The following is a 25577-nucleotide window of genomic DNA, read 5'->3' on the forward strand; positions in this document are numbered from 1 at the left end:
AGTAAGTTAGCCCAAATGAATAACATTGCCTCTGTTTAACAATTCTTCGCTCTAAACACTGTGTAGTGTCTATTAGCCACATAAATGTATGTAACTAATGCTAGTTAGAGGTTGTTGCACCCTGCAAATCTTCATTTTCATTGTAACATTCAAGATAATTGAAGAAGGTTCAATTAGGTTTTATAATTCAAGATAATAGAGAGAAGGTACTTGGGAAACAAAGATCTGAAGGTAGATGTCACCTGGACTAGATGGTGTATATCACACAGCTCTGAAAGAGGTGACTGAAGAGATCATGGAGACATGAGTAATGATCCTTCAAGGAATCACTATATTCTGGAGTGATTCTGAAAGATTGGAAAATTGCAGATGTCCCTCTACTTTAAGAGGGGAGAGAGGCAGAAGAAAGAAAACTATAGGCCAGTTAGTCTGACCTCAGTGGCTGGGAAGATGTTGGAGTTAATTATTAAGGATGAGGTCTCAGGGTACTTATAGGCACATGATAAGATAGGCTGTTTCCTCAAGGTTAAATCATGCCTAACAAATTTGTTGGAATTCTTTGAAGAAATAGCAAGCTGAATAGACAAAGGAAATTTGGTTGATGTTGTGTACTTTGCAAGTTGAGTCTGTGATGAGGAAGGTAAATGCATTCATTAGCTTCATTTCAGGAGGACTAGAATACAAAAGCAAGGAGGTAATGTTGAGACTGGTGAGGCCTCACTTGGAGCATTCTGAGCAGCTTAGGTCCCCTTATCTTAGAAAGGATGTGCTGAAACTGGAGTGGGTTCAAAGGAGCTTCACGAAAATGATTCTAGGATTCAATGGTTTGTCATATGAAGAGCGTTTGATGGCTCTGGGCCTGTATTCACAAGAATTCAGAAGATTGGGTGACCTCATTGAAACCTATGGAATAGTGAATGGCCTTGATAGAGTGGATGAGAAGAGGATGTTTCCTATGGTGGAGAGTCTAAGACGCAAGAACACAGCCTCAAAATATAGGGGCGGCCTTTGAGGATGGAAATGAGGAATTTCTTTAGCCAGAGAGTGGTGAATCTGTGTAATTCTTTGCCACAGGCAGCTGTGGAGGCCAAGTCTTTATATATATCTAAGGCAGAGGTTGATAGATATTTGATTGGTCAGGATGTGAAGGAACACTGGGGAGAAGGCAGGAGATTGGGGCTGAAAGGAAAATTGGATCAGCTATGATGAAATGGTGGAGCAATCTCGATGGGCCAAATGGCCTAATTCTTCTCCTGTAACTTATGGTCTTATAATTGTCAATACCTTCAAATTCTTTGTAGTTACTAACATGAAGTTGTGAAATTGTTTCATACTCCCAGCCATTTCTTGCATCTATAAGCTTCAATGCTTGAAATTGCAGTGAACAAGACAATTCTGAATTGTCTTGCTGCTTATTTCTCGCCAACTAACAGTGACAAAATGTCACTGCATTTTTAAAACACAAACTGACAATGCTTAATAACTGTTCGCTCCAAACACAGCATCGTGTCTAACTGCTACATAAACACACATGACTGACGCTAGTTCAAAATTTCAGCAGCAGTCTGCTGTCCCAATTAAGTGGCATAGTGTCCCAAATAAAGGAAGGAAATTCAGGCTATTTACTTGAATAGTTGCTTATTTAAAAAAAAGTTGTCCCAAATAAGCGGCAGCCCTGGGATACCGATAGCCCTATTAATTGGAATCCACTGTATGTATTGTAGGTATTTATATAAAAACACAAGCAGACATGAGGAAGTTAAATTGCAAAGAAGAGGTTGATACAATCCAATATTCCCTGATAAGGATAGGCCAACTTATCTGTAGTTACCCTCTCTCTATCTCTCTCTCTCTCTCTCTCTCTCTCTCTCTCTCTCTCCCTCCCTCCCCCAGCTGTCTTAAAAAGTGTACATTGCAGCTGTTGATGTGTAGGAACCATCTGAAAATAACCACAGTTAAGTTATTCAATTGGAGAACAGTTATTCAATTGTGGCAAGTTCCACAATGTCTTATTTTTATTAAAAATGCTCATTTCCTTGAATTTTCATTCTACCTGGATACAGTTTTTTTTTCAGAAATCTGTCATGACAGATGCAAATATTTAATTTTCATTTTCCAGAGAATTATAATGGAAGTAAAGATTACTGGTGAACATTGTCACTTCTGACCTTTTGACAAAAGGAAGGTCAGTGGTAAAACAGCTGAAGTTGCTTGATCCTTACAAGGCCATTGTTAATATTCATCTATTCAATGACTCTCTTTCCCTGTGCAGAATTACTTTGCAGGCATCTTGTTTTAAAACTTACATTATGCCTTTCCATAAATTAAAATTTATTTCTGATGCATTGTTTCATTTTAAGGAATAAAATAATGCTGTCTTTAGTACCTAAATAAAACAGGGGATATAAACCTTGGCAATAAGTAATTGGATATATCAAGACTGGAAATGATACAGTCAAGAAAGAAATTTTCAGTGGCAGTGGGCTACATTGAGGGACAGGTATGTGTGTGTCGAAATTAGAATGGCAGGAGACATTTAGGCTAGCTGCTTTATAACTCCAGTAGCTTATACTGAGGTGTTTCAATGTCAGGCCGAGAGGATTTTACTTTTTGGCCTGTGTCATAGCCTCAGACATGAAAGCTGGTGGTATGTCAGTTACTTCTCTCAAAGTTTTAGGTTCCTAAAAATGTTGCTCGTGAGGAAAGGACCAATTAAAATAATGTCTGGCACAATCTTTAGAAAGTGAATGAAAAAGGCACATCTAATATTTAATTTTTTGAAAACTGCATAATTTACAACACCATTTTGGAAATTAAATAATTTTTAATTTCCAAAATGTAGTGATATCTTAACAGGGACAGGGAAATAAGCTCTTAAGAATTCGGATCAGAGTATGCAAGCAGGTAGATAAATTAGACCATGAGACATAGGAGCAGAATTAGACCAGTCAACCTATTGAGTCTGCTCTACCATTCCATTATGGCCCTCAATCCCATTCTCCTGTCTTTTCCCCACAACCTTTGTTGTCCTTACCAATCAAGAACCTATCAACCTCCATTTTAAATATACCCTTTGACTGTGGCAATTAATTCCACAAATTCACCAGTCTCTGGCCAAAGGAATTCCGTCTCATATCCGTTCTAAGTCTGTGCCTTAGATTCTGAGGCTGTGCCCTCCGGTCCTAGACCTCCCCACTACAGGAAACATCTTCTCCTAATCCATCTAGCTAGGCTTTCAATAGTTGATAGGTTTCAGTGAGATTCTTATAAACTGCAGCAAGTGAAGTCAGCCCATCAGTCCAATTCATGGTGCTGATCAATGGGCACCCTTCTATAGTAGCACCTTTGCCTAATACTTGGTCCGTGACCCTCTACTGCCTAAGCAGTTCAAGTTCTCCAACTTCCAGTAATTACCTTCCCCTCCCTTCCCCCATCCCAGTTTCACTGTGCCCCGTCCCTCAGCTGCCTGTCACCTCCCTCATGGTTCCGCCTCCTTCTACTACCTATTGTGCTTTCCCCTAGTCTTTCTTCACCTTTCCTGCCTATCCCCTCCCTGCTTCCCCCCCCACCCTTTTATCTTTCCCCTTACTGGTTTTTCACCTGGCACCTATCAGTCTTCTCCTTCCCACCCTCCCCCCACCTTCTTTGTAGGGCCTCTGATCCCTTCCCTCTTCAGTCCTGACGAAGGGTTCTGGCCGGAAACATTGACTGATCATTTCCATGGATGCTGCCCGACCTGCTGAGTTCCTCCAGCGTGTTGTGAGTGTTGCTAAGCCGTTCAAGTGTTCATTTACACACTTGTCACTTGTTAGTGACCCAACCTCGACCCCCTGTCTGGTAGAGCATTTCAGCAGTTTCTGGGTAAAAAAAAAAGGTTCCTCCTAATATTTCTTCTAAATCTCACCCCCCCTCCCTTACCCTAAACCTGTTGTTCTGGTTCTATTCTACACTTCGTGCCTGCATGATTAAGTGGCTATGCTAAATACTAGTGTGATGTGGGATGTCAGGGCTGTATCCTCAAACCTACCGCTTCCCCCCCCCCAAAAAAAAAATCACAATGCCCAGGACCAAAAGGAATGCTAAATAAAACATCCAGGGAATTCCAAAATTCAGAGCTCCGCTTGTGCTCTTCATTATTTTACTTCTCTGACATGTTGGTAAAGGCCCATTGATGGAAAATGCAAATGATGGACATGGAGAGGATGTTTCTTATTGAGGGGGGGCAGGGGAAAGAGCCTAAGACAAGAGGGCAAAGCATCAGAATAGAGGGGTCTCCATTTAGAACAAATACAAGGTGGAATTTCTTTAGCCAGAAGATGGTGAATCTGTGGTATTCATTGCCATAGATGGCCATGGAGTCCAAGACATTGTTTATATTTAAAGTGGAAGTAGATAGGTTCTTAATTAGTAAGGGTGTCAAAAGTTACACCTCACAATACTCCAAGTGCAGTCTGACCAATACCTCAGCCTCAGCATTACATCCTTGCTTTTATATTCTAGCCCACTCAAAATGAATGCTACATTGCATTTGCCTTCCTTACAACTGACTCAACCTTTCAAGTTAACATTTAGGATGTCCTGCACGAGGACTTGCAAGTCCGTTTACACCTCTGCATTTTTGAATTTTCCCACCGTTTACAAAATAGTCTATGCCTTTATTCCACTACAAAACCTCCAGTCCTGTTTTTAATCACCATTTTTGATTTTGCCCCCATATTACACATCAACTCATCCCGCTGAATGATTTTGCCCTGTCATCTGACTGTCCTTCCTCACTCATTACACACTCTCTATTTGCATACCAGCTACCCCATCCTCAGCCCTGTCACTCTGGTTCCTATCCCCTTGCCAAATTAGTTAGCCCTCCCCAGCAGCTCTAGCAAACAGCTAGAATACTGTATGATTTAGATGCAACATTTTACAGTTGACCATTGAATGCAAAGATTTCAGCTAATGAATTTTTCATTAGCTCTAAATTGATGAACTACAACCATACACAAGATCTGAGAATAAGAACTAAAATATTAAAGTCAGTTGTTAATTTGTGGCTTTAAAGTTCAACAGGCCAAGGAGATTATCTGTATTGTTTCCACAATTGTTTCATTAAAATGTGGAATAAATTTCAATGAAAATAAGTTAATTCAGTCTTAAATCCTGAGCTGAATGATTATTTGGTAAAGAATATTGATTGGCACAAGTAGTTAAATAAATTAGAAATGGAGATCAAAAAGAAAAGACAGTATGGGGTTTAAAATAGAATGTAAACAATGCCAGCTTAATAGGGCTGCTTAATTTGCAAAGTAGTGAATATTTTCAAATAAAAAAATCAGCTTTGTTATCTGTTATTGTGACTCCAGGATTGAGACAGGCTTTAAAAAAATGATTCAAGTAAATTATGCTGTCAAACACACAAATTCTAAAACTCTATTTTAAATAAGAAGATCATTATTGTGGTTGTTGCTAGGTAACAAACTGAATAAAACAAGGCTATTAATAGGCTTCAGTATTTCTGTGTTATGTGTGACTAAAATATCACAGTCAGATTACATAAAATTAGACACAGCAGGTCAGGCAGCATCGATGGAGGGGAATAAGCATTTGACATTTATGGGACGACCCTTTATCAGAACTAGAAAGGAAGGGGGTGGAAGCCAAAATATGAAGGTGAGGGAGGGGAAGGACTACAAAGTGGCAGGTGATAGGCATAGATAGGTTTCTACACTACACTGATGACTGCATTTGTGCTGCTTCCTGCACCTATGCCAAGTTCAATTTCATCAACATTGGCACCACCTTCCATCTTGTCCTCAAATTTACTTGGTCCATCTCTAATATCTCTATTCCCTTTCTCTATCTGTCTCTTATATTTGGAGACAGACTGGCTACTGATAACCAAAGGGAAGGTGCAAGTAGAGATAAATGCTGGAGGGTGATAAGAGGCTGCAGATGCTAGACAATTAAACAAGATGATAGTGGAACCAAATAAGGGAGGGATTAGGGACAAATGGACCATTAGGGGGAGAGGATAGAGAACTAGAAGTTGTAGTGTGTGGGGTGATAGGCTGATGGTAGAAAGGAATGAAACTGAGTGACAGGGAACCAAAAGGAATAGAGGGAATGTATTTCCTTGCCGCAACCTGCTGTAGGAGTTGCAACATTTGTCTCTACATCTCCTCCCTCACCGCCAACCAGGGACCCAAACAGCCCTTGTGGGCTAGAGAAGATTCGCATAAACCTCCTCCAACCTCATCTACCGCTTCCAATGCTCTCAATGTGGTTTCATCCACATTAGAAAAATATTTTGTGGAACGCTTACACTCAGTCTGCATTGGCTATCCTGATCTCCAAGTTGCATGTAATTTCGCCTTTCCTGTTCCCACACCAACTTTCTCCACCGCCAATGTGAGGCCAAACATGAGCTAAAAGAACAGCATCTAATATTTTGCCTGGATTGAGTTTTACAACTTTAGATAACCCTGTTCTCCTTTCTCTCTCCTCTGGTTTGCCCCCACTTCCCTCAGTCTGATTTAATCTAGCTATCTTACACACAAACACTGTGGTGAGAGCCTCCATCAGTCTGAGTTAACCATGGGTATTGCATCTTACTGTCTAGATACACAGGCCTGGATAGTACATGGAGAGCAAGCTGTTACCCATGTAGCAAGCTCACCCTCTCCGTGCATCTGATGAACACAGAAGAACAGCTAGTACCAAACTGTATTGGTCTCTGCAGTGTTGCAGGAGTTGCCAGTCAACATTGAACTCTATGTAATAACCCCCCCCAGGGTTTGTTCCCGAAGCCTTCCCCATGAGTGGGTATAGTGGCAGGACAACAGAGTTTTGAGATCAGAGTTTTCCTTCTTGTAATATGAGCTGCCAACCATGGCCAACAAACTCCATCTGCTCAAAGCGATTGATTTTAAGGTGCCATTGACTTGCCTTTGCCCCTTCTCCTACAAATAGAAACGGTTCCGCCAGGCTTAGTAGTTAAGCTACACATGAAGGCCAAGAGCTGGACTAGGCTGTTAGAGACTGTTTGAGGCACATGCCATTGGGAGCATTTAATATTTCGTGGGAGCTTGTCCCCATCACCACTCCTGGCTATAATTGTCGATCTGCCTCTCTACCAGAGGCCTTTAGGTTCAGACTCAGAATAACTGTCAAACACAGTTTACTTAAAAGTGCATACTGTTTATTAGCAAGCTTGCGTTCTCAGTTGGCAACACAGAATCTCTGCTCACCGAGCTTGAGAAAATCTGCAGCCAAGTGAGCTTATACATTGTTATCACATATTTTGATAAGGGTAGACTGAGAAGCTTCTCATGGAACAACATTTCTTTGTTCATACATTATTCTCACAGCACGACTTGTCAAGCTGCCAATAAGTCAGTTAGGTTTTAGCCCTTTTAATTCTGTATACAATTCCTCATAACAATCTTAAAGGAACACACTACTTTTTCAATAACCTCACTGTTTCCATCTGTTAATATGATTTTATATGATTATATTTGTGCATTTGGAAGGCTGGGAGAGTGGTTGTATGTTCCTCTTGGTTATTCTTTATTGTGAATACAACTGCTGTGTCACTCACAAATATTATCACTGACCTATATAAACAGAACACAAATCACCAGACATTCTCTGTTAAGTCGCAAGTATAATAATCAATCGCATTAATTTATCATGAGAAAATGGAGATCAATTTTGTTTTCTTGCGTCACTTTGTCCTTGTTATAACCCACCAAATGGCAATCTTACAGTCAACATATTTAACATAGAGCCTGTTGTTACATTCCTTTTGAAATGTCATAAAATGCGATTAAAAGATTCAATAGACAATAGGTGCAGGAGTAGGCCATTCGGCCCTTTGAGCTAGTACCACCATTCACTGTGATCATGGCTGATCATCCACAATCAATACCCTGTTCCTGCCTTCTCCCCATATCCCTTAACTCCACTATCTTTAACAGCTCTAACTCTTTCTTGAAAGCATCCAGAGAATTGGCCTCCACTGCCTTCTGAGGCAGAGCATTCCACAGATCCATAACTCTCTGGGTGAAAAAGTTTTTCCTCATCTCCATTCTGAATGACCTACCCCTTATTCTTAAACTGTGGTCTCTGGTTCTGGACTCCCCCAACATCGGGAACATGTTTCCTGCCTCCAGCGTGTCCAATCCCTTAATAATCTTATATGTGTCAATCAAATCCCCTCTCATCGTTCTAAATTCCGGTAAATTCATCAGTATTCATCAGTAAATTACACATGCTGCAATATTCAGTTACGCCAACTCTAATAGTTCCTGACCAATGATTTCAGAGTGAATAGTTAAATGTAGTGTGTTTTTTTTAAAAACTAAGAGGTATGTAGTAATTCTTGTTTGAATAAATCATAAAATTATAAATAGTACCCTAAAATAATGTGACAAGAACTTGTTTAATTAAGTTTTCCTGTAGTTAATTACAATAGAGGGATCAACTAGAAAAGGATTTTGAAGTTGTCACAATTCACCAACCATAATGGTGTAGGGTAGGAAGAGTGAGGAGGTCCTGAAAGGTGAGTTTAGGGAGTTAGGCGTCAAATTAAAGGACAGGACCTCCAGGATAGCAATCTCAGGATTGCTACCAGTGCCACATGCAGGCGGGTTTAGAAATAGTAAGGTAGCGCAGATCAACTCGTGGCTGAAGACATGGTGCAGGAGGGAGGGCTTCAGATTTATAGATAATTGAGCAGTTTTCCAGGGAAGATGGAACCTGTTCCAGTGGGACGGTTTACATCTGAACTGGAGGGGGACAAATATTCTTGCGGGTAGGTTTGCTAGAGAGGCTGCAGTGGATTTAAACAAGATACAAGGGAGGAGGGGAACCAGAGTGTAGGAACAGATGTAGGGGAGAAGGAAGAAAAAGATAGTAAAGTTGTTTGCACTATTAGTGATAAACAGAGTAAGAGGTGGAAAATTTTTTAAATGCATTTATTTTAATGCTAGGAGCATTGTAAGAAAGGGGGATGAGCTTAGAGCATGGATTGACACCTGGAAGTATTAGTGAAACATGGTTGCAGGAGGGGTGAATATAAAGAATGTAAAAAGAATCTTAAGAAAGAAAATAGAAAAGCTAAAAGAAGATACGAGGTTGCTTTGGCAAGTAAGGTGAAAATAAATCCAAAGGGTTTCTACAGTTATTTAAATAGCAAAAGGATAGTGAGGGATAAAATTGGTCCCTTAGAGAATCACAGTGGACAGCTATTTGTGAAGCCAAAAGAGATGGGGGAAGATTCTGAGCAATTTCTTTTCTTTGGTATTCACTAAGGCGAAGGATATTGAATTGTGTAAGGTAGGGGAAACAAGTAGGGAAGTTATGGAAACTATGATGATTAAAGAGGAAGTACTAGTGCTTTTAAGGAATATAAAAGTGGATAAGTCTCCGGGTCCTGACTGGATATTCCTTAGGACCTTGAGGGAAGTTAGTGTAGAAATAGCAGGGACTCTGACAGAAATCTTTCAAATGTCATTAGAAACGGGGATGGTGCTGGAGGATTGGCGTATTGCTCATGTTGTTCCATTGTTTAAAAAAGGTTCTAAGAGTAAACCTAGCAATTATCGGCCTGTGAGTTTGACGTCAGTGGTGGGTAAATTGATGGTAAGTATTCTTAGAGATGGTATGTGTAATTATCTGGATAGACAGGGTCTGGTTAGGAGCAGTCAACATGGATTTGTACATGGGAGGTTATGTTTGACTAATCTTATTGAATTTTTTGAAGAGGTTACTAGGAAAGTTGACGAGGGTAAAGCGGTGGATGTTGTCTATATGGACTTCAGTAAGGCCTTTGACAAGGTTCCACATGGAAGATTAGTTAGGAAGGTTCAATTGTTGGGTATTAATATGGAAATAGTAAGATGGATTCAACAGTGGCTGGATGGGAGATGCCAGAGAGTAGTGGTGGATAACTGTGTGTCAGATTGGAGGACGGTGTGTAGTGGTGTGCTTCAGGGATCTGTACTGGGTCCAATGTTGTTTGTCATATATATTAATGATCTGGATGATGGGGTGGTAAATTGGATTAGTAAGTATGCAGATGATACTGAGATAGCTGGCGTTGTGGATAATGAAGTAGGTTTTCAAAGCTTGCGGAGAGATTTAGGCCAGTTAGAAGAGTGGGCTGAAAGATTACAGATGGAGTTTAATGCTGATAAATGTGAGGTGCTACATTTTGGTAGGACTAATCAAAATAGGACATACATGGTAAATGGTAGGGCATTGAAGAATGCAGTAGAACAGAGGGATCTAGGAATAATGGTGCATAGTTCCCTGAAGGTGGAATCTCATGTGGATAGGGTGGTGAAGAAAGCTTTTGGTATGCTGGCCTTTATAAATCAGAGCATTGAGAATAGGAGTTGGGATGTAATGTTAAAATTGTACAAGGCATTGGTAAAGCCAAATTTGGAGTATTGTGTACAGTTCTGGTCACCGAATTATAGGAAAGATGTCAACAAAATAGAGAGAGTACAGAGAAGATTTCATAGAATGTTACCTGGGTTTCAGCACCTGAGTTACAGAGAAAGATTGAATAAGTTGGGTCTTTATTCTTTGGAGTGTAGAAGGTTGAGGGGGGACTTGATAGAGGTATTTAAAATTATGAGGGGTATAGATAGAGTTGGCATGGATAGGCTTTTTCCATTGAGAGTAGGGGAGATTCAAACAAGAGGACATGAGTTGAGAGTTAGGGGGCAAAAGTTTAGGGGTAACACGAGAGGGAACCTCTTTACTCAGAGAGTGGTGGCTGTGTGGGACGAGCTTCTAGTAGAAGTGGTAGAGGCAGGTTTGATATTGTCACTTAAAGAAAAATTGGATAGGTATATGGACAGGAAAGGGATGGAGGGTTATGGGCTGAGTGCAGGTCGATGGGACTAGGTGAGAGTAAGCTTTCAGCACGGACTAGAAGGGCCAAGATGGCCTGCTTCCGTGCTGTAACTATTATATGGTTATAATCAGGAGTATGTTTGAAGTTATTAGCTTGATTTCAATACCAAGATCACTCTGTAGTGCATGCAATGTTCAGTGGAGCATGTTTTGTCTTATTCATTGTTACATTCAATGACAATTACTACTTTGTCTTTCAGGGACGGTTCTCACAGATGCAGATTAATTTGTTATATAGTCCGAGTTTTATCATTTTACATTAGATGTATAAAGATAAAAACAATCTAGTACGCTTTGTTGCTAATTTCCAACCTACTCTCACAAGCTCCAACTATGACTCATCATTCATCCTCTCCACCCCCCCCCCACCTTTTCCCCCTCTCCTCCCCCATACACACACATTTCACGATTTAGCAACCAGTATCTGTTGTAAGCCCACAAGCTCTTACAGGTATCTCGGTAAAGCCACCTTCTATGCTTCTTGCAAGAATACCATTCCATTCTCCCAGATCTCTCAATCTGTTTTGATGGTGATATTTTTAACACCAGTGTTTCTGAGGTTGCAATCTTTTTCCTTAACAATGGTTTCTTTTCCCCTGTAGTTAACAGGGCCCTCAACCACATCTGTTATTATTTCTTGAAATTCTGCTGTTTTGTACTTTCTTCCCACTCACAGCAAGGATGGGATTCACCTTGTCCTCATCTTCCACCCATCACCTTCCAAATTCACCAGATCATCCTCTGTAATGTTCACATGAAATGTGATAACACAAACAAATTTTCCCCTTCCCTCACCATGCAGCTTTTAATCCACAACTCAAACAAGAGAAAATCTGTAAATACTAAAAATCCCAGCAATACACAAAATGCCCAAAACATCAACTGTACTCCACCCCCCCCAATAGATGCTGCCTGGCCTGCTGAGTTCCAACAGCATTTTGTGTGTTTTGTTTAATCCATGACTCCCTGTTTCACGCTGTCACCTCCTTCTCACAACATCATCCCTGCCAACTACAGAAGGCACAAATCTACCCTTTCCCCCCACCCCTGTCCTTCCCATCATTCAGGAACTGAATGATCCTTCTACATAATTTACTTGTCCAGCTTCCAATTCAGTTTTCTGTATTGTGGCTTCTTCTTGAAGAAACCAATAAACAAACTTGGAGATATCTATGTTTTGTTCACAACAATGATTCCGCCCTTCCTTTGGTTTGTCACTTTAACTCATTTGGCATTCACACTGGTCTTTCTGTCTTTAATCTCTTGCATTGTTCCAATGAGGCCGAATTTACAATACCTTTTAAAAATATTCAGCTCCCAACCCTTTGTTGATACAATTGAGTATTCCAACCAGGGATTTTGATCAATTTAACTGAGAATTTTTATTTGTGAATCACATGCTCCTTCTTCCCCCCCCCCCCAATTAAAGTCCAAAAAAAACAGGGAAAAATGTAAAACATGAAAAACTAAAATTTAAAAAACTGAAATGCCAGCAGTTTGGAGGTAATCATTACCCCTTGCTCAGTTCTTAGTTGAACTACCTCTTGCAGCTATTACAGCCAGTAAATTTTCTTCATTTGAAGCTATTCCATGATTGCTCTGGGTCGTTGTCTTGCTGAAAGACAAATTTCCATCCCTGTTTGCACTACCTGGCAGAGATTAGCAGGTTTTTAATCTAGGATCTCTCTGTATTTAGCAGCATTCATTTTACGATCAACCCTGACCAAATTTGCTGTTCCTGCTGCTCAAAACCATCCCCTTAAAATGATGCTACCCCCACCATACTATACAGTAGGGATGGTGTTACCTATCCAATGTGCAGTATTAGATTTACGCCACACATACCAGTATTGAGGCCAAAAAGTTGCACCTTAGTCTCATCTGACTGCAAGACCTTCTTCCACATCTTTAGGGCATCTTCTAAGTGATGCTTTGCAAAGACTTTATGGGCAATGATATGCTCTTGTTAAGCGATAAATGTACAGTATTAGATTTATGCCACATCAGCCAGGTAACACCACCCCTACCATAAGGTATGGTGGAGGTAGCATCATGCTACCTAGTGCTTTTCAGCAGCAGAGACTGGAAACCTGGTCAGAAATGATGGAACGATGAATGCTGCTAAATGTAGAGAGATCCTGGATAAAAATCTGCTAGCTTCTGACAGGAGGCTTAAACTGAAGAGGAACCAGTCTTCCGTCCTTGGACTCACTTTACACCACACACTGTTGGAGCAGTGCTGCCAGGATAATCAGGACATGACCCACCCAGCCAACACACTTTTCGTCCCTCTTCCCTCCGGGAGAAGATTCAGGAGCTTGAAGACTCGTACGACCAGATTTGGGAACAACTTCTTTCCAACTGTGATAAGACTGCTGAACGGATCCTGACCCGGATCTGGGCCGTACCCTCCAAATATCCGGACCTGCATCTCGGTTTTTTTTTTGCACTATCTTACTTTCCATTTTTCTATTTTCTATTTATGATTTATAATTTAAATTTTTATTATCGATTTGTAATCCAGGAAGCGGGAAGCGCAGAATCAAATATCGCTATGATGATTGTACGTTCTAGTATCAATTGTTTGGTGACAATAAAGTTTAGAGTTCATCTTTCAGCAGGGCAATGACTCAAAGCACACTGCCAGGGCAACTATGGAGTTGTTTCAAATGAAGAAAATTGATGTCCTTGAGTGGCCGCAGTCCTGACCATAACCCGATCGGACATCTGGCAAGACCAAAAAAAATTGCTGTCCTCCACCACTCGCCAACTAACCTGGCACAGCTCCAGCAATTTTGTAAGGAGGAATGGGCAAATCTTGCTCCGTCATGCTATGGAAAGCTAACAGACTTATCCAGAAAGACTACTGGCTGTAATAGCTATGAAATCTGACTCATCTAAGTACTGAGCAAAGGAGGATGAATACTTTAGAACTGCTGACATTTCAGTTTCTGAATTTTTAGTTTTTCCATGCTTTACATTTTTCCCTGTTTTTTGGGGCTCTGTGAAAAAAGGAGCATGTGATTCACAAATTAAATTCTCAGTTAAATTGATCAAAATCCCCAGTTATAATACTCATTTATGTGTACAAAGGGTTTGGGACTGAATACTTTTACAAGCACTATAAGCTCAAGAAACACCAAATCATCTTCAGACTTTACAGCTATGAGGAATTGGCATAGAATTCAAAAACTTCAGAGGACTATCCTTTTTAGCTTGTATCAAAGCTGGCTAATATTAATGAAAGGTTAACAGTTTTCGTTACCCTCTTGCAGCCAGTGCCATTATTATGTGTGCCATTCATTCTCCACCTTTGCACAGACATCCCCCTTGTTCTCGTCATCTCCTTCTTCTCTGCAAGTTACAATTTCTTTGATTTTTAAACTTTTCCCAGTTATAATGCAAGGTCACAGACCTGAAACTTTAATTTCCTTTCTCCACAGCTGTCACCTGTCCTGCATGTTTCTAGTACTTTTCTGTTTTCATTTTAAATTTCCAGCATCTACAATTTTTGCTTTTTTGAGTGCTAATCAGTTGATTTTTAAAAAATTTTTTTTTAACTGTTCCTGTGTAACAGTGTTGCTCAACAGAGAGACACTGCCAATGTCGTAATCCAGAGCCACTAAAATATTAGAGGAACTCAGTGGGTCAGGTGGCATATCTGGAGGGAAATGGGACAGTCATCTTTTCTAGTCTAGACCATTCACCTGGACTGTGATTCAACTAGCTGATATACAGTACCTATAAAAAATATTCACTCCCCACCCCCACCCTACCAGAGGTTATCATGTTTTATTGTTTCACAACATTGAATCACAGTGGATTTAATTTGGCTTTTTTGACACTGATCAATAGAAAAGAATGCTTCATGTCAAAGTGAAAACAAATTTCTACAAATTGGTTTAAATGTATTAGAATTATTAAACACAAAATAATAGATTGCATAATTACTCACCCCCTTTGGAGCAATTATAGTCTTGAGTCTGTGTGGATGGTTCTCTATCGGCTTTGCACATCTGGATACTGCAATTTTTCCCCATTCTTCTTTACAAAACTGCTCAAGCTCTGTCAAATTGCATGGGAATCAAGAGTGAACAGCCCTTTTCAAGTCCAGCCAAAAATTCCCAATTGGATTGAGGTCTGGACTCAGACTTGGCCTCTCCAGGACATTGTTGTTTTTAAGCCATTCCTGCGTAGCTTTGGCTTTATGCCTGGGGTCATTGCCTTGCTGGAAAACAAATCTTCTCCCAAGTCAGAGTTCTCTTGTTGACTGCATCAGGTTTTCCTCCAGGATTTCCCCGTATTATGCTGCATTCATTTTACCTTCCACCTTCACAAGCCTTCCAGGGCCTGCTGCAGCGAAGTATCCGCACAGTATGATGCAGCCACCAGCATGCTTCATGGTAGGGATGGTGTGTTTTTGATGATGTGCAGTGTTTGGCTTATGCCAAGCATTTAGTCTAATGGCCAAAAAGCTCAATTTCGATTTTATCATGCCATAGAACCTTCTTCCAGTTGACTTCAGAGTCTTCCATATGCTTTCTGGCAAACTCTACCTGAGATTTCATGTGAGTTTTTTTTAAAACAGTGGCTTTCTCTTTACCACTCTCCCATAAAGCTGTGACTGGTGAAGCACCCAGGCAATAGCTGTTGTATGCACAGTCTCTCCCATCTCAGCCACTGAGGCTTTTAACTCCTCCAGAGTTGTCAAAGATCTCTTACATGGTCACTCAGTTTTTGAGGACAGCCTGTTATATAGGTGGATCTACTGCTGTGCCATATTCTTTCCATTTCTTCATGGTTGAAATAACTGTACTCCGAAGGATATTCAGTGACTTAGAAATGTTCTTGTATCCATCTCCCGACTTGTGCTTTTCAATAACTTTGGAGTTGCTTGGAGTGTTCTTTTTGTCTTCGTTGTGTAGTTTTTGCCGGGATACTGATTCACCAGTCATTGGACCTTCCACATACAGGTGTATTTTCACTACAATCGATTGAAACACCGTGACTGCACACAGGTGATCGCCATTTAACTAACCTTATTATTAAACCCGCCGATAAGGGAGGTGCTGTTGTAGTCTGGCAAACCCCCCACCGATGACCCCTTCTCCCGTCTTCAACCCTCCTCTTCTTCATGGACACCCTGCTCTGGTCTTCTGCCTGCTCTGGATCTCTTTATCGCTAATTGCCGACGGGACATCAACCGTCTCGACTTCACCGCACCTTGTCCCCATTCCAACCTCACTCCTTCCGAACGCTCTGCTCTCCACTCCCTCCGCACTAATCCTAACCTTATTATTAAACCCGCCGATAAGGGGGTGCTGTTGTATTCTGGTACCCCCACCGATGACCCCTTCTCCCGTCTTCAACCCTCCTCTTCTTCATGGACACCCCGCTCTGGTCTTCTGCCTGCTCTGGATCTCTTTATCGCTAATTGCCGACGGGACATCAACCGTCTCGACTTCACCGCACCTTGTCCCCATTCCAACCTCATTCCTTCCGAACGCTCTGCTCTCCGCTCCCTCCGCACTAATCCTAACCTTATTATTAAACCCGCCGATAAGGGAGGTGCTGTTGTAGTCTGGCGTACTGACCTCTATCTTGCCGAGGCACAGCGACAACTCGCGGATACCTCCTCTTATTTACCCCTCGATCGTGACCCCACTAAGGAGCACCAGGCGATTGTCTCCCACACCATCACCGACTTTATCCGCTCAGGGGATCTCCCATCCACTGCTACCAACCTTATAGTTCCCACACCCCGCACTTCCCGTTTCTACCTCCTACCCAAGATCCACAAACCTGCCTGTCCTGGCCGACCTATTGTCTCAGCTTGCTCCTGCCCCACCGAACTCATTTCTGCATACCTCGACACTGTTTTATCACCCCTTGTTCAATCCCTTCCGACTTATGTTCGTGACACTTCTCACGCTCTTAAACTTTTCGATGATTTTAAGTTCCCTGGCCCTCACCGCTTTATTTTCACCATGGATGTCCAGTCCTTATATATTTCCATCCCCCATCAGGAAGGTCTCAAAGCTCTACGCTTCTTTTTGGATTCCAGACCTATTCAGTTCCCCTCTACCACCACTCTGCTCCATCTAGCGGAATTAGTCCTTACTCTTAATAATTTCTCCTTTGGCTCCTCCCACTTCCTCCAAACTAAAGATGTAGCTATGGGCACCCGTATGGGTCTTAGCTATGCCTGCCTTTTTGTTGGGTTTGTGGAACAATCTATGTTCCGTGCCTATTCTGATATCTGTCCCCCACTTTTCCTTCGCTACATCGACGACTGCATTGGTGCTGCTTCCTGCATGCATGCAGAACTCGTTGACTTTATTAACTTTGCCTCCAACTTTCACTTTGCCCTCAAGTTTACCTGGTCCATTTCCGACACTTCCCTCCCCTTTCTAGATCTTTCTGTCTCTGTCTCTGGAGACAGCTTATCCACTGATGTCTACTATAAGCCTACTGACTCTCACAGCTATCTGGACTATTCCTCTTCTCACCCTGTCTCTTGCAAAAACGCCATCCCCTTCTCGCAATTCCTCCGTCTCCGCCGCATCTGCTCTCAGGATGAGGCTTTTCATTCTAGGACGAGGGAGATGTCTTCATTTTTTAAAGAAAGGGGCTTCCCTTCCTCCACTATCAACTCTGCTCTTAAACGCATCTCCCCCATTTCACGTACATCTGCTCTCACTCCATCCTCCCGCCACCCCACTAGGAATAGGGTTCCCCTGGTCCTCACCTACCACCCCACCAGCCTCCGGGTCCAACATATTATTCTCCGTAACTTCCGCCACCTCCAACGGGATCCCACCACTAAGCACATCTTTCCCTCCCCCTCTCTCTCTGCATTCCGCAGGGATCGCTCCCTACACAACTCCCTTGTCCATTCGTCCCCCCCATCCCTCCCCACTGATCTCCCTCCTGGCACTTATCCGTGTAAGCGGAACAAGTGCTACACATGCCCTTACACTTCCTCCCTTACCACCATTCAGGGCCCCAAACAGTCCTTCCAGGTGAGGCAACACTTCACCTGTGAGTTGACTGGGGTGATATACTGCGTCCGGTGCTCCCGATGTGGCCTTTTATATATTGGCGAGACCCGACGCAGACTGGGAGACCGCTTTGCTGAACATCTACGCTCTGTCCGCCAGAGAAAGCAGGATCCCCCAGTGGCCACACACTTTAATTCCATATCCCATTCCCATTCTGACATGTCTATCCACGGCCTCCTCTGCTGTAAAGATGAAGCCACACTCAGGTTGGAGGAACAACACCTTATATTCCGTCTGGGTAGCCTCCAACCTGATGGCATGAACATCGACTTCTCTAACTTCCGCTAGGCCCCACCTCCCCCTCGTACCCCATCTGTTACTTATTTTTATGCACGCATTCTTTCTCTCACTCTCCTTTTTCTCCCTCTGTCCCTCTGAATATACCTCTTGCCCACCCTCTGGGTCCCCCCCCCCCCTTGTCTTTCTTCCCAGACCTCCTGTTCCATGATCCTCTCGTATCCCCTTTTGCCAATCACCTGTCCAGCTCTTGGCTCCATCCCTCCCCCTCCTGTCTTCTCCTATCATTTTGGATCTCCCCCTCCCCCTCCAACTTTCAAATCCCTTACTCACTCTTCCTTCAGTTAGTCCTGACGAAGGGTCTCGGCCTGAAACGTCGACTGCACCTCTTCCTAGAGATGCTGCCTGGCCTGCTGCGTTCACCAGCAACTTTGATGTGTGTTGCTTGAATTTCCAGCATCTGCAGAATTCCTGTTGTTTGCTATTTAACTAATATTGTGACTTCTAAAACCAATTGTCTGCACCAGTGATGATTTGGTGTGTCATATTAAAGGGGTGTGAATACTTATGCAATCAGTTATTTTGCATTTTGTATTTGTAATTAGATCATATTGTAGAGATCTGTTTCCACTTTGACAAAAAGAGGCTTTTTCTGTTGACCAGTGTCAAAAAAAGGCATATTACTATGATTCAGTGGTGTGAAACAATAAAACTTGAAAACTTTCAAGGGGGTGAATACTTTTTACAGGCACTGTATAGTTTTATAAACATTTCCATTGGAAAATTTTGATACTCCAATTTTATCAGTGATTCAGAGTCACATTGTACTGTGGCAGAAGGGCCTCTTTAGCACAATACAAATTGTAAGGTTTCCTTTAATTTCAAAAAATTATCCCTGCGGCTGTCCCTCTTAACAGTAAGTACTCTGTTTGAGTACTGCTGGGGGAGACGGCCTACCTGGGGGAAGCAACAGTAGTCGTGCCTCTGGCACAGAGTTCTGGCCCTGTGGCTCAGAAGAGTAGGGAAAGGAAGAGGATGTCAGCAGTGATAGGGGCCTCTGTGGACGCGGGAAAGAAACTCAGATGCTAATTTGCTTCCCAGGTGCCAGGGTCTGGGATGTTTCTGATCGCGTCCATGATATCTTGAAGTTGGAAGGAGAACAGCCAGAGGTCGTGGTACATATTGGTACCAACGACATAGGTAGGAAAAGAGAGGAGGTACTGAAAACAGACTATAGGGAGTTAGGAAGGAAGTTGAGAAGCAGGACCTCAAAGGTAGTAATCTCGGGATTACTGCCTGTGCCATGTGACAGTGAGTATAGGAACCGAGTGAGATGGAGGATAAATGGGTGGCTGAGGGATTGGAGCAGGGGCCAGGGATTCAGATTTCTGGATCATTGGAACCTCTTTTGGGGCAGGAGTGACCTGTACGAAAAGGATAGGTTGCACTTGAATCCAAGGGAGACCAATATCCTGGCAGGGAGGTTTACTAAGGCTATTGGGGAGAATTTAAACTAGGATTTCTGGGGGGTGGGAACCAAACTGAAGAGACAAGGGAAGAGGTGGTTGGCTCATAAATAGAGAAAGCTTGGAGACAGTGCGCGACAGAGGATAGGCAGGTGATAGAGTAGGGACATGCTCAGACCGATGGTTTGAGATGTGTCTATTTTAATGCGAGGAGTATTATGAACAAAGCGGATGTGCTTAGAGCGTGGATCAGCACTTGGAGCTATGATGTTGTGGCCATTAGGGAGACTTGGATAGTGCAGGGGCAGGAATGGTTACTTCGAGTGCCAGGCTTTAGATGTTTCAGAAAGGACAGGGAGGGAGGCAAAAGAGGAGGGGGCATGGCACTGTTGATCAGGGTAGTGTCACAGCTGCAGAAAAGGCAGAAGTCATGGAAGGGTTGTCTACGGAGTCTCTGTGGGTGGTAGTTAGGAATAGGAAGGGGTCAATAAATCTACTGGGTGTTTTTTATAGACCACCCAATAGTAATAGGGACATCGAGGAGCAGATAGGGAGACATATTCTGGGAAGGAGTAATAATAACAGGGTTGTTGTGGTGGGAGATTTTAATTTCCCAAATATTGATTGGCATCTCCATAGAGTGAGGGGTTTAGATGGGGTGGAGTTTGTTAGGTGTGTTCAAGAAGGTTTCATGACAAAATATGTAGATAAGCCATCAAGAGGAGAAGCTGTATGTGATCTGGTATTGGGACATGAACCTGGTCAGGTGTCAGGTCTGTCTGTGGGAGAGCATTTTGGAGATAGTGATCACACTTCTATCTCCTTTACCATAGCATTGGAGAGGAATAGGAACAGACAAGTTAGGGAAACATTTAATTGAAGTAAGAGGAAATATGAGGCTATCAGGCAGGAACTTGGAAGCATAAATTGGAAACGTTCTCAAGAAAACATACGGAAGAAATGTGGCAAATGTTCAGGGGATATTTGCGTGGGGTTCTGCATAGGTACGTTCCAGTGAGACAGGGAAAAGATGGTAGGGTACAGGAACCATGGTGTATAAAGGCTGTCATAAATCTAGTCAAGAAGAAAAGAAGAGCTTACAAAAAGTTCAAAAAACTAGATAATGATAGCGATCTAGAAGATTATAAGGCTAGCAGGAAGGAGCATGAGAAGGCCTTGGCGGAGAGGATTAAGGAAAAGCCCAAGGCATTCTACAAGTATGTGAAGAGCAAGAGGATAAGATGTGAGAGAATAGGACCAATCAAGGGTGACAGTGGAAAAGTGTGTATGGAATCGGTAGAGATAGCAGAGGTACTTAATGAATGCTTTCCTTCAGTATTCACCACGGAAAAGAATCTTGCTGATTGTAGGGATGACTTGCAGTGGACTGAAAAGCTTGAGCATGTAGATATTAAGGAAGAGGATGTGCTGGAGCTTTTGGAAAGCATCAAGTTGGATAAGTCACCGGGACCACGGTAGGAAGTGAGGGAGGAGATTGCTGAGCCTCTGGCGATGATCTTTGCGTCATCAATAGGAACGGGAGATGTTCCAGAGGATTGGAGGGTTGCAGATGTTGTTCCATTATTCAAGAAAGGGAGTAGAGATAGCCCAGGAAATTATAGGCCAGCAACTCTTTCTTCAGTGGTTGGTAAGTTGATGGAAAAGATCCTGAGAGGCAGGATTTATGAACATTTGGAGAGGCATAATATGATTAGGGATAATCAGCATTGCTTTGTCAAAGGCAGGTGGTGCCTTACAAGCATGATTGAATTTTTTGAGGATGTGACTAAACAGATTGATGAAGGTAGAGCCGTAGATGTAGTGTATATGGATTTCAGCAAGGCATTTGATAAGGTACCCCATGCAAGGCTTATTGAGAAGGTAAGGAGGCATGGGATCCAAGGAGATCTCACTTTGTGGATCCAGAACTAGCATGCTCACAGAAGGCAAAGAGTGGTTGTAGATGGGTTATATTCTGCATGGAGGTCGGTGACCAGTGGTGTGCCTCAGGGATCTGTTCTGGGACCCCCTGCTCTTCGTGATTTATATAAATGACCTGGATGAGGAAGTGGAGGGATGGGTTAGTAAATTTGCTGATGACACAAAGGTTGGGGGTGTTGTAGATAGTGTGGAGGGCTGTCAGAACTTACAGTGGGACATTTATAGGATGCAAAACTGGGCTGAGAAGTGGCAGATGGAGTTCAACCCAGATAAATGTGAGGTGATTTATTTTGGTAGGTCAAATATGATGGCAGAATATAGCATTAATGGTAAGACTCTTGACAATGTGGAGGATCAGAGGGATCTTGGGGTCCAAGTCCATAGGACACTCAAAGTTGCTACGCAGGTTGACTCTGTGGTTAAGAAAGTGCATGGTGCATTGGCCTTAATCAACCGTGGGATTGAGTTTAAGAGCTGAGAGGTAATGTTGCAACTATATAGGACCCTGATCAGACCCCACTTGGAGTACTGTGCTCAATTCTGGTAGCCTTACTACAGGAAGGATGTAGAAACCATAGAAAGGGTGCAGAAGAGATTTACAAGGATGTTACCTTGATTGGGGAGCATGCCTTATAAGAGTAGGTTGAGTGAACTCGGCCTTTTCCTCTTGGAGTGACGGAGGATGAGAGGTGACCTGATAGAGGTGTACAAGATAATGCGAGGCATTGATTGTGTGGATAGTCAGAGGCTTTTTCCCACGGCTGAAATGGCTTGCGTGAGAGGGCATAGTTTTAAGGTGCTTGGAAGTAGGTACAGAGGAGATGTCAGAGGTACGTTTTTTATGCAGAGAGTGGTGAGTGTGTGGAATGGGCTGCTGGCAGCGGTGGTGGAGGTGGAAACTATAGGGTCTTTTAAGAGACTCCTGGATGGCTACATGGAGCTTAGAAAAATAGAGGGCTATGGGTAAGCCTAGGTAGTTCTAAGGTAAGGACATGTTCGGCACAGCTTTGTGGGCCGAAGGGCCTGTAATGTGCTGTACGTTTTCTATTTTCTATGTTCTAAAATATATAAGCAATGTAAAACAAAAAATTCAGACAATGGACATCTGAAAGATGAATGGAAAATGCTCAAGATTTAATACTTATGAAGAGAGAAAGAAAGCTGAAATGTCAACTCTCTCAATGGACAAAGTCCAGCCTTTTGCTTTTTTCCTCTTTTGATCTTACACTCTTGTCTGGTTTACCCCCTGGTAAATAGATCTTCTTGTACCTCCTCATCAATCTCTCATATTTTTATCTCACTTACCGTTAGAAAATTACATGCTATTCTTGAACATATTGGTAAAATTATGATTGAATCTGCATTCTTATGATAAGCAGGGGTTCATCTGTGAATTTTTATCCAATTTAATCAAATTTCAGCCTGTTACTACATCACTGTATTGGTCACCATTCATGCCAGCATCATTAATTCAACAGTCAATCTATGTACATGTCTCAAGTGAACTGGAAGAGGAAATGAAGGCCCATGATGTATAAAGATTGTTTGAAAATTAGCTACACTTATTTTGATCCAGCATCCTGAAAGTACTTCATTTTATTTATATTAATGACATGTTCGTCAACAAAGGATATGTTTGGTAAGTACGTGGATGACATAAAAATTGGTGGATAGCAACGAAAATTAGCTAAAGCTACAGCAAGATAGGAATCAGATAGAAAATTGGACGGAGTATAGGAAGATGGATTTTAATCCCATGAAGTGTGAAATGAGGCATTTTGAGAAGTCAAATAAGGATAAGACATACATGGTTAATAATAAGGCTCTAAGTAATATTGATGAATGGAGACACATAAGGTCCAGAACTATAGCAGCAACACAGATTGGCAGTAGCAAAGCATGCTTCCCTTCATATGTTGTGTAAAGAATACAAAAGATAGGACATTAAATTACAACTTTATTAAACACAAGTTGGTCCACTCTTGGAATAGTGTGCAACACAGTCAGAAGATTATGATGGAGCAAGTGCAAAGGAGATTCACCCAGAAGTTGCCTGGATTAGAAGACTAGTTATGTGGAGACATTGGATAGGCTGTGCCTGGTTATCCTGAAGCGAAGAAGTCTGAGGGGTGGCTTGATAGAGATGTATAAGATTATAAAGGCATTAAATCTTTTTCCTAATGGAGAGGTATCAAAAGCAAGAAGACTTAGGTTTAAGGTGAGAGGAAAGAGTCTTATAATGGAGGGGTAAGTCTTTTACACAAAGTGTGGCTGACAACTCCAGACACTTAACCAGGCAAGGTATGGAAGGGTAATGTATCCAATGATCCCAAAAGTGGGATTTGTGTAGATGAACCAAAAAGGTTGGCATGGCACAAATTCGATACTTAGCAGAAATTAACTATACAGGTGTCCCCCGCTTTACGAAAGTTCAGTTTACGCCACTTCGTTTTTACGAAAGATCTACATTAGTACCTGTTTTCGCTAACCAAAAGAATTCCGAAGAGGATTTTCGTTTTTTCAAAAAAAGGCGCCCGTTTTAAACTTGTGTTTACCCCGAGAAAGACTACCATGACAGTGAAGCCTTGCGCAGGCAGGTGTGTGCGCATGCGTGTACGTGCCAATTTTTTTCTACAAATCAGTTTTGGCTAAATCTTCCCGATTCTGATAAGTGAAACTACATTGTACATACATAATTTCTACCTTATATAGGCTGTGTATTTATCATATCATTCTTGCTTTTACTATATGTTAGCGTGATTTTAGGTTTTGTGTGCTATTTGGTATGATTTGGTAGGTTGTCTTTTTGGGTCTGGGAACGCTCAAAAAATTTTCCCATATAAATTAATGTAATTGCTTCTTCGGTTTCATAGGAACGCTCTACTTTCGGATAGCGGGGGATACCTGTAATGTGAAGGGTCAAAAACAAAATGTACTGAAAGATCTATACTTTTCTTTTGTAGGTTGGGAGGAACAGTATCTGCATACAAGATAGTACCTGATGAGGTTGATGAAATCAAGGTAAGTGGCTAGATTTACTCACTTCTCAATTCTTGTTTAACAGCACTATGAGACTTCTTGTCACCTGAATTCTGGACTGGTTTATACATAATTAGGATCCAGAGTTTTGAAGTATATACACCTTCAACTCCAAACTAATAAAATCACTCAGCCCTTAATGGTGCACAAGCAGGATTAATTGAGTGTATGGTATGCTCTATTTTTCAAAAGTTAACATGGTCAATGGCAAATAGATTGTTAATTACTCATCTTTGTTGTTGACCAGAAATTAAATATTCCATGCAGATTTTCAAAAAATATCTTTATACTTTTGACAACTTGAAGAATACATACAACAGGAATTCTGCAGATGCTGGAAATTCAAGCAACACACATCAAAGTTGCTGGTGAACGCAGCAGGCCAAGCAGCATCTGTAGGAAGAGGTGCGGTCGACGTTTCAGGCCGAGACCTTTCGTCAGGACTTGGGTCTCGGCCTGAAACGTCGACCGCACCTCTTCCTACAGATGCTGCTTGGCCTGCTGCGTTCACCAGCAACTTTGATGTGTGTTGAAGAATACATAATTTGGTTTAAACGACAGTTCAAAATTAACTGCAAAAGTGAATGTTGATGGATGAGATGTTCATTAAGTTTTAAAGCATGGAAGGCAGTCCATCAAATTATGACCAAAAATATGCTTATTTTTCTTCCACTGTCCTATCAATGTTTGTCTTTAAATTATTTAGTGAATACACTTTTTGAAAATTATACTTGATATTTTTGGGTTTTTTTCTCTATTTCATGGATGCCTGAAAAGAGTAAAGATTTCGGGTAGTATACTGTGTACGTTTGCTGATATTAAATTGAACTATTGAACCATTTCTACCACTTCATCAACAGATCACTCTTTTGCAATGTCACTTATTTTAAATCTCTTCCTCTGGTTACTGACACAG

At 41.9% G+C, this 25577-nt stretch overlaps 1 protein-coding gene across 5 annotated transcripts in view; it reads left to right on the forward strand.

Moving 5' to 3' along the window:
• LOC140201773 (gephyrin) overlaps window positions 1-25577 on the forward strand; it is a 667155-nt gene that overhangs the window by 309590 nt on the left and 331988 nt on the right. For all 5 annotated transcript variants that reach the window (XM_072266422.1, XM_072266442.1, XM_072266431.1 and 2 more), the window contains exon 3: window positions 24586-24643. In XM_072266422.1, coding sequence (XP_072122523.1) covers window positions 24586-24643 — 58 coding nt within the window. The remainder of the gene's footprint in view (window positions 1-24585; window positions 24644-25577) is intronic.

The sequence above is a fragment of the Mobula birostris genome, chromosome 1 (assembly GCF_030028105.1).
Source record: "Mobula birostris isolate sMobBir1 chromosome 1, sMobBir1.hap1, whole genome shotgun sequence".
Taxonomy (NCBI): Eukaryota; Metazoa; Chordata; class Chondrichthyes; order Myliobatiformes; family Myliobatidae; genus Mobula; species Mobula birostris.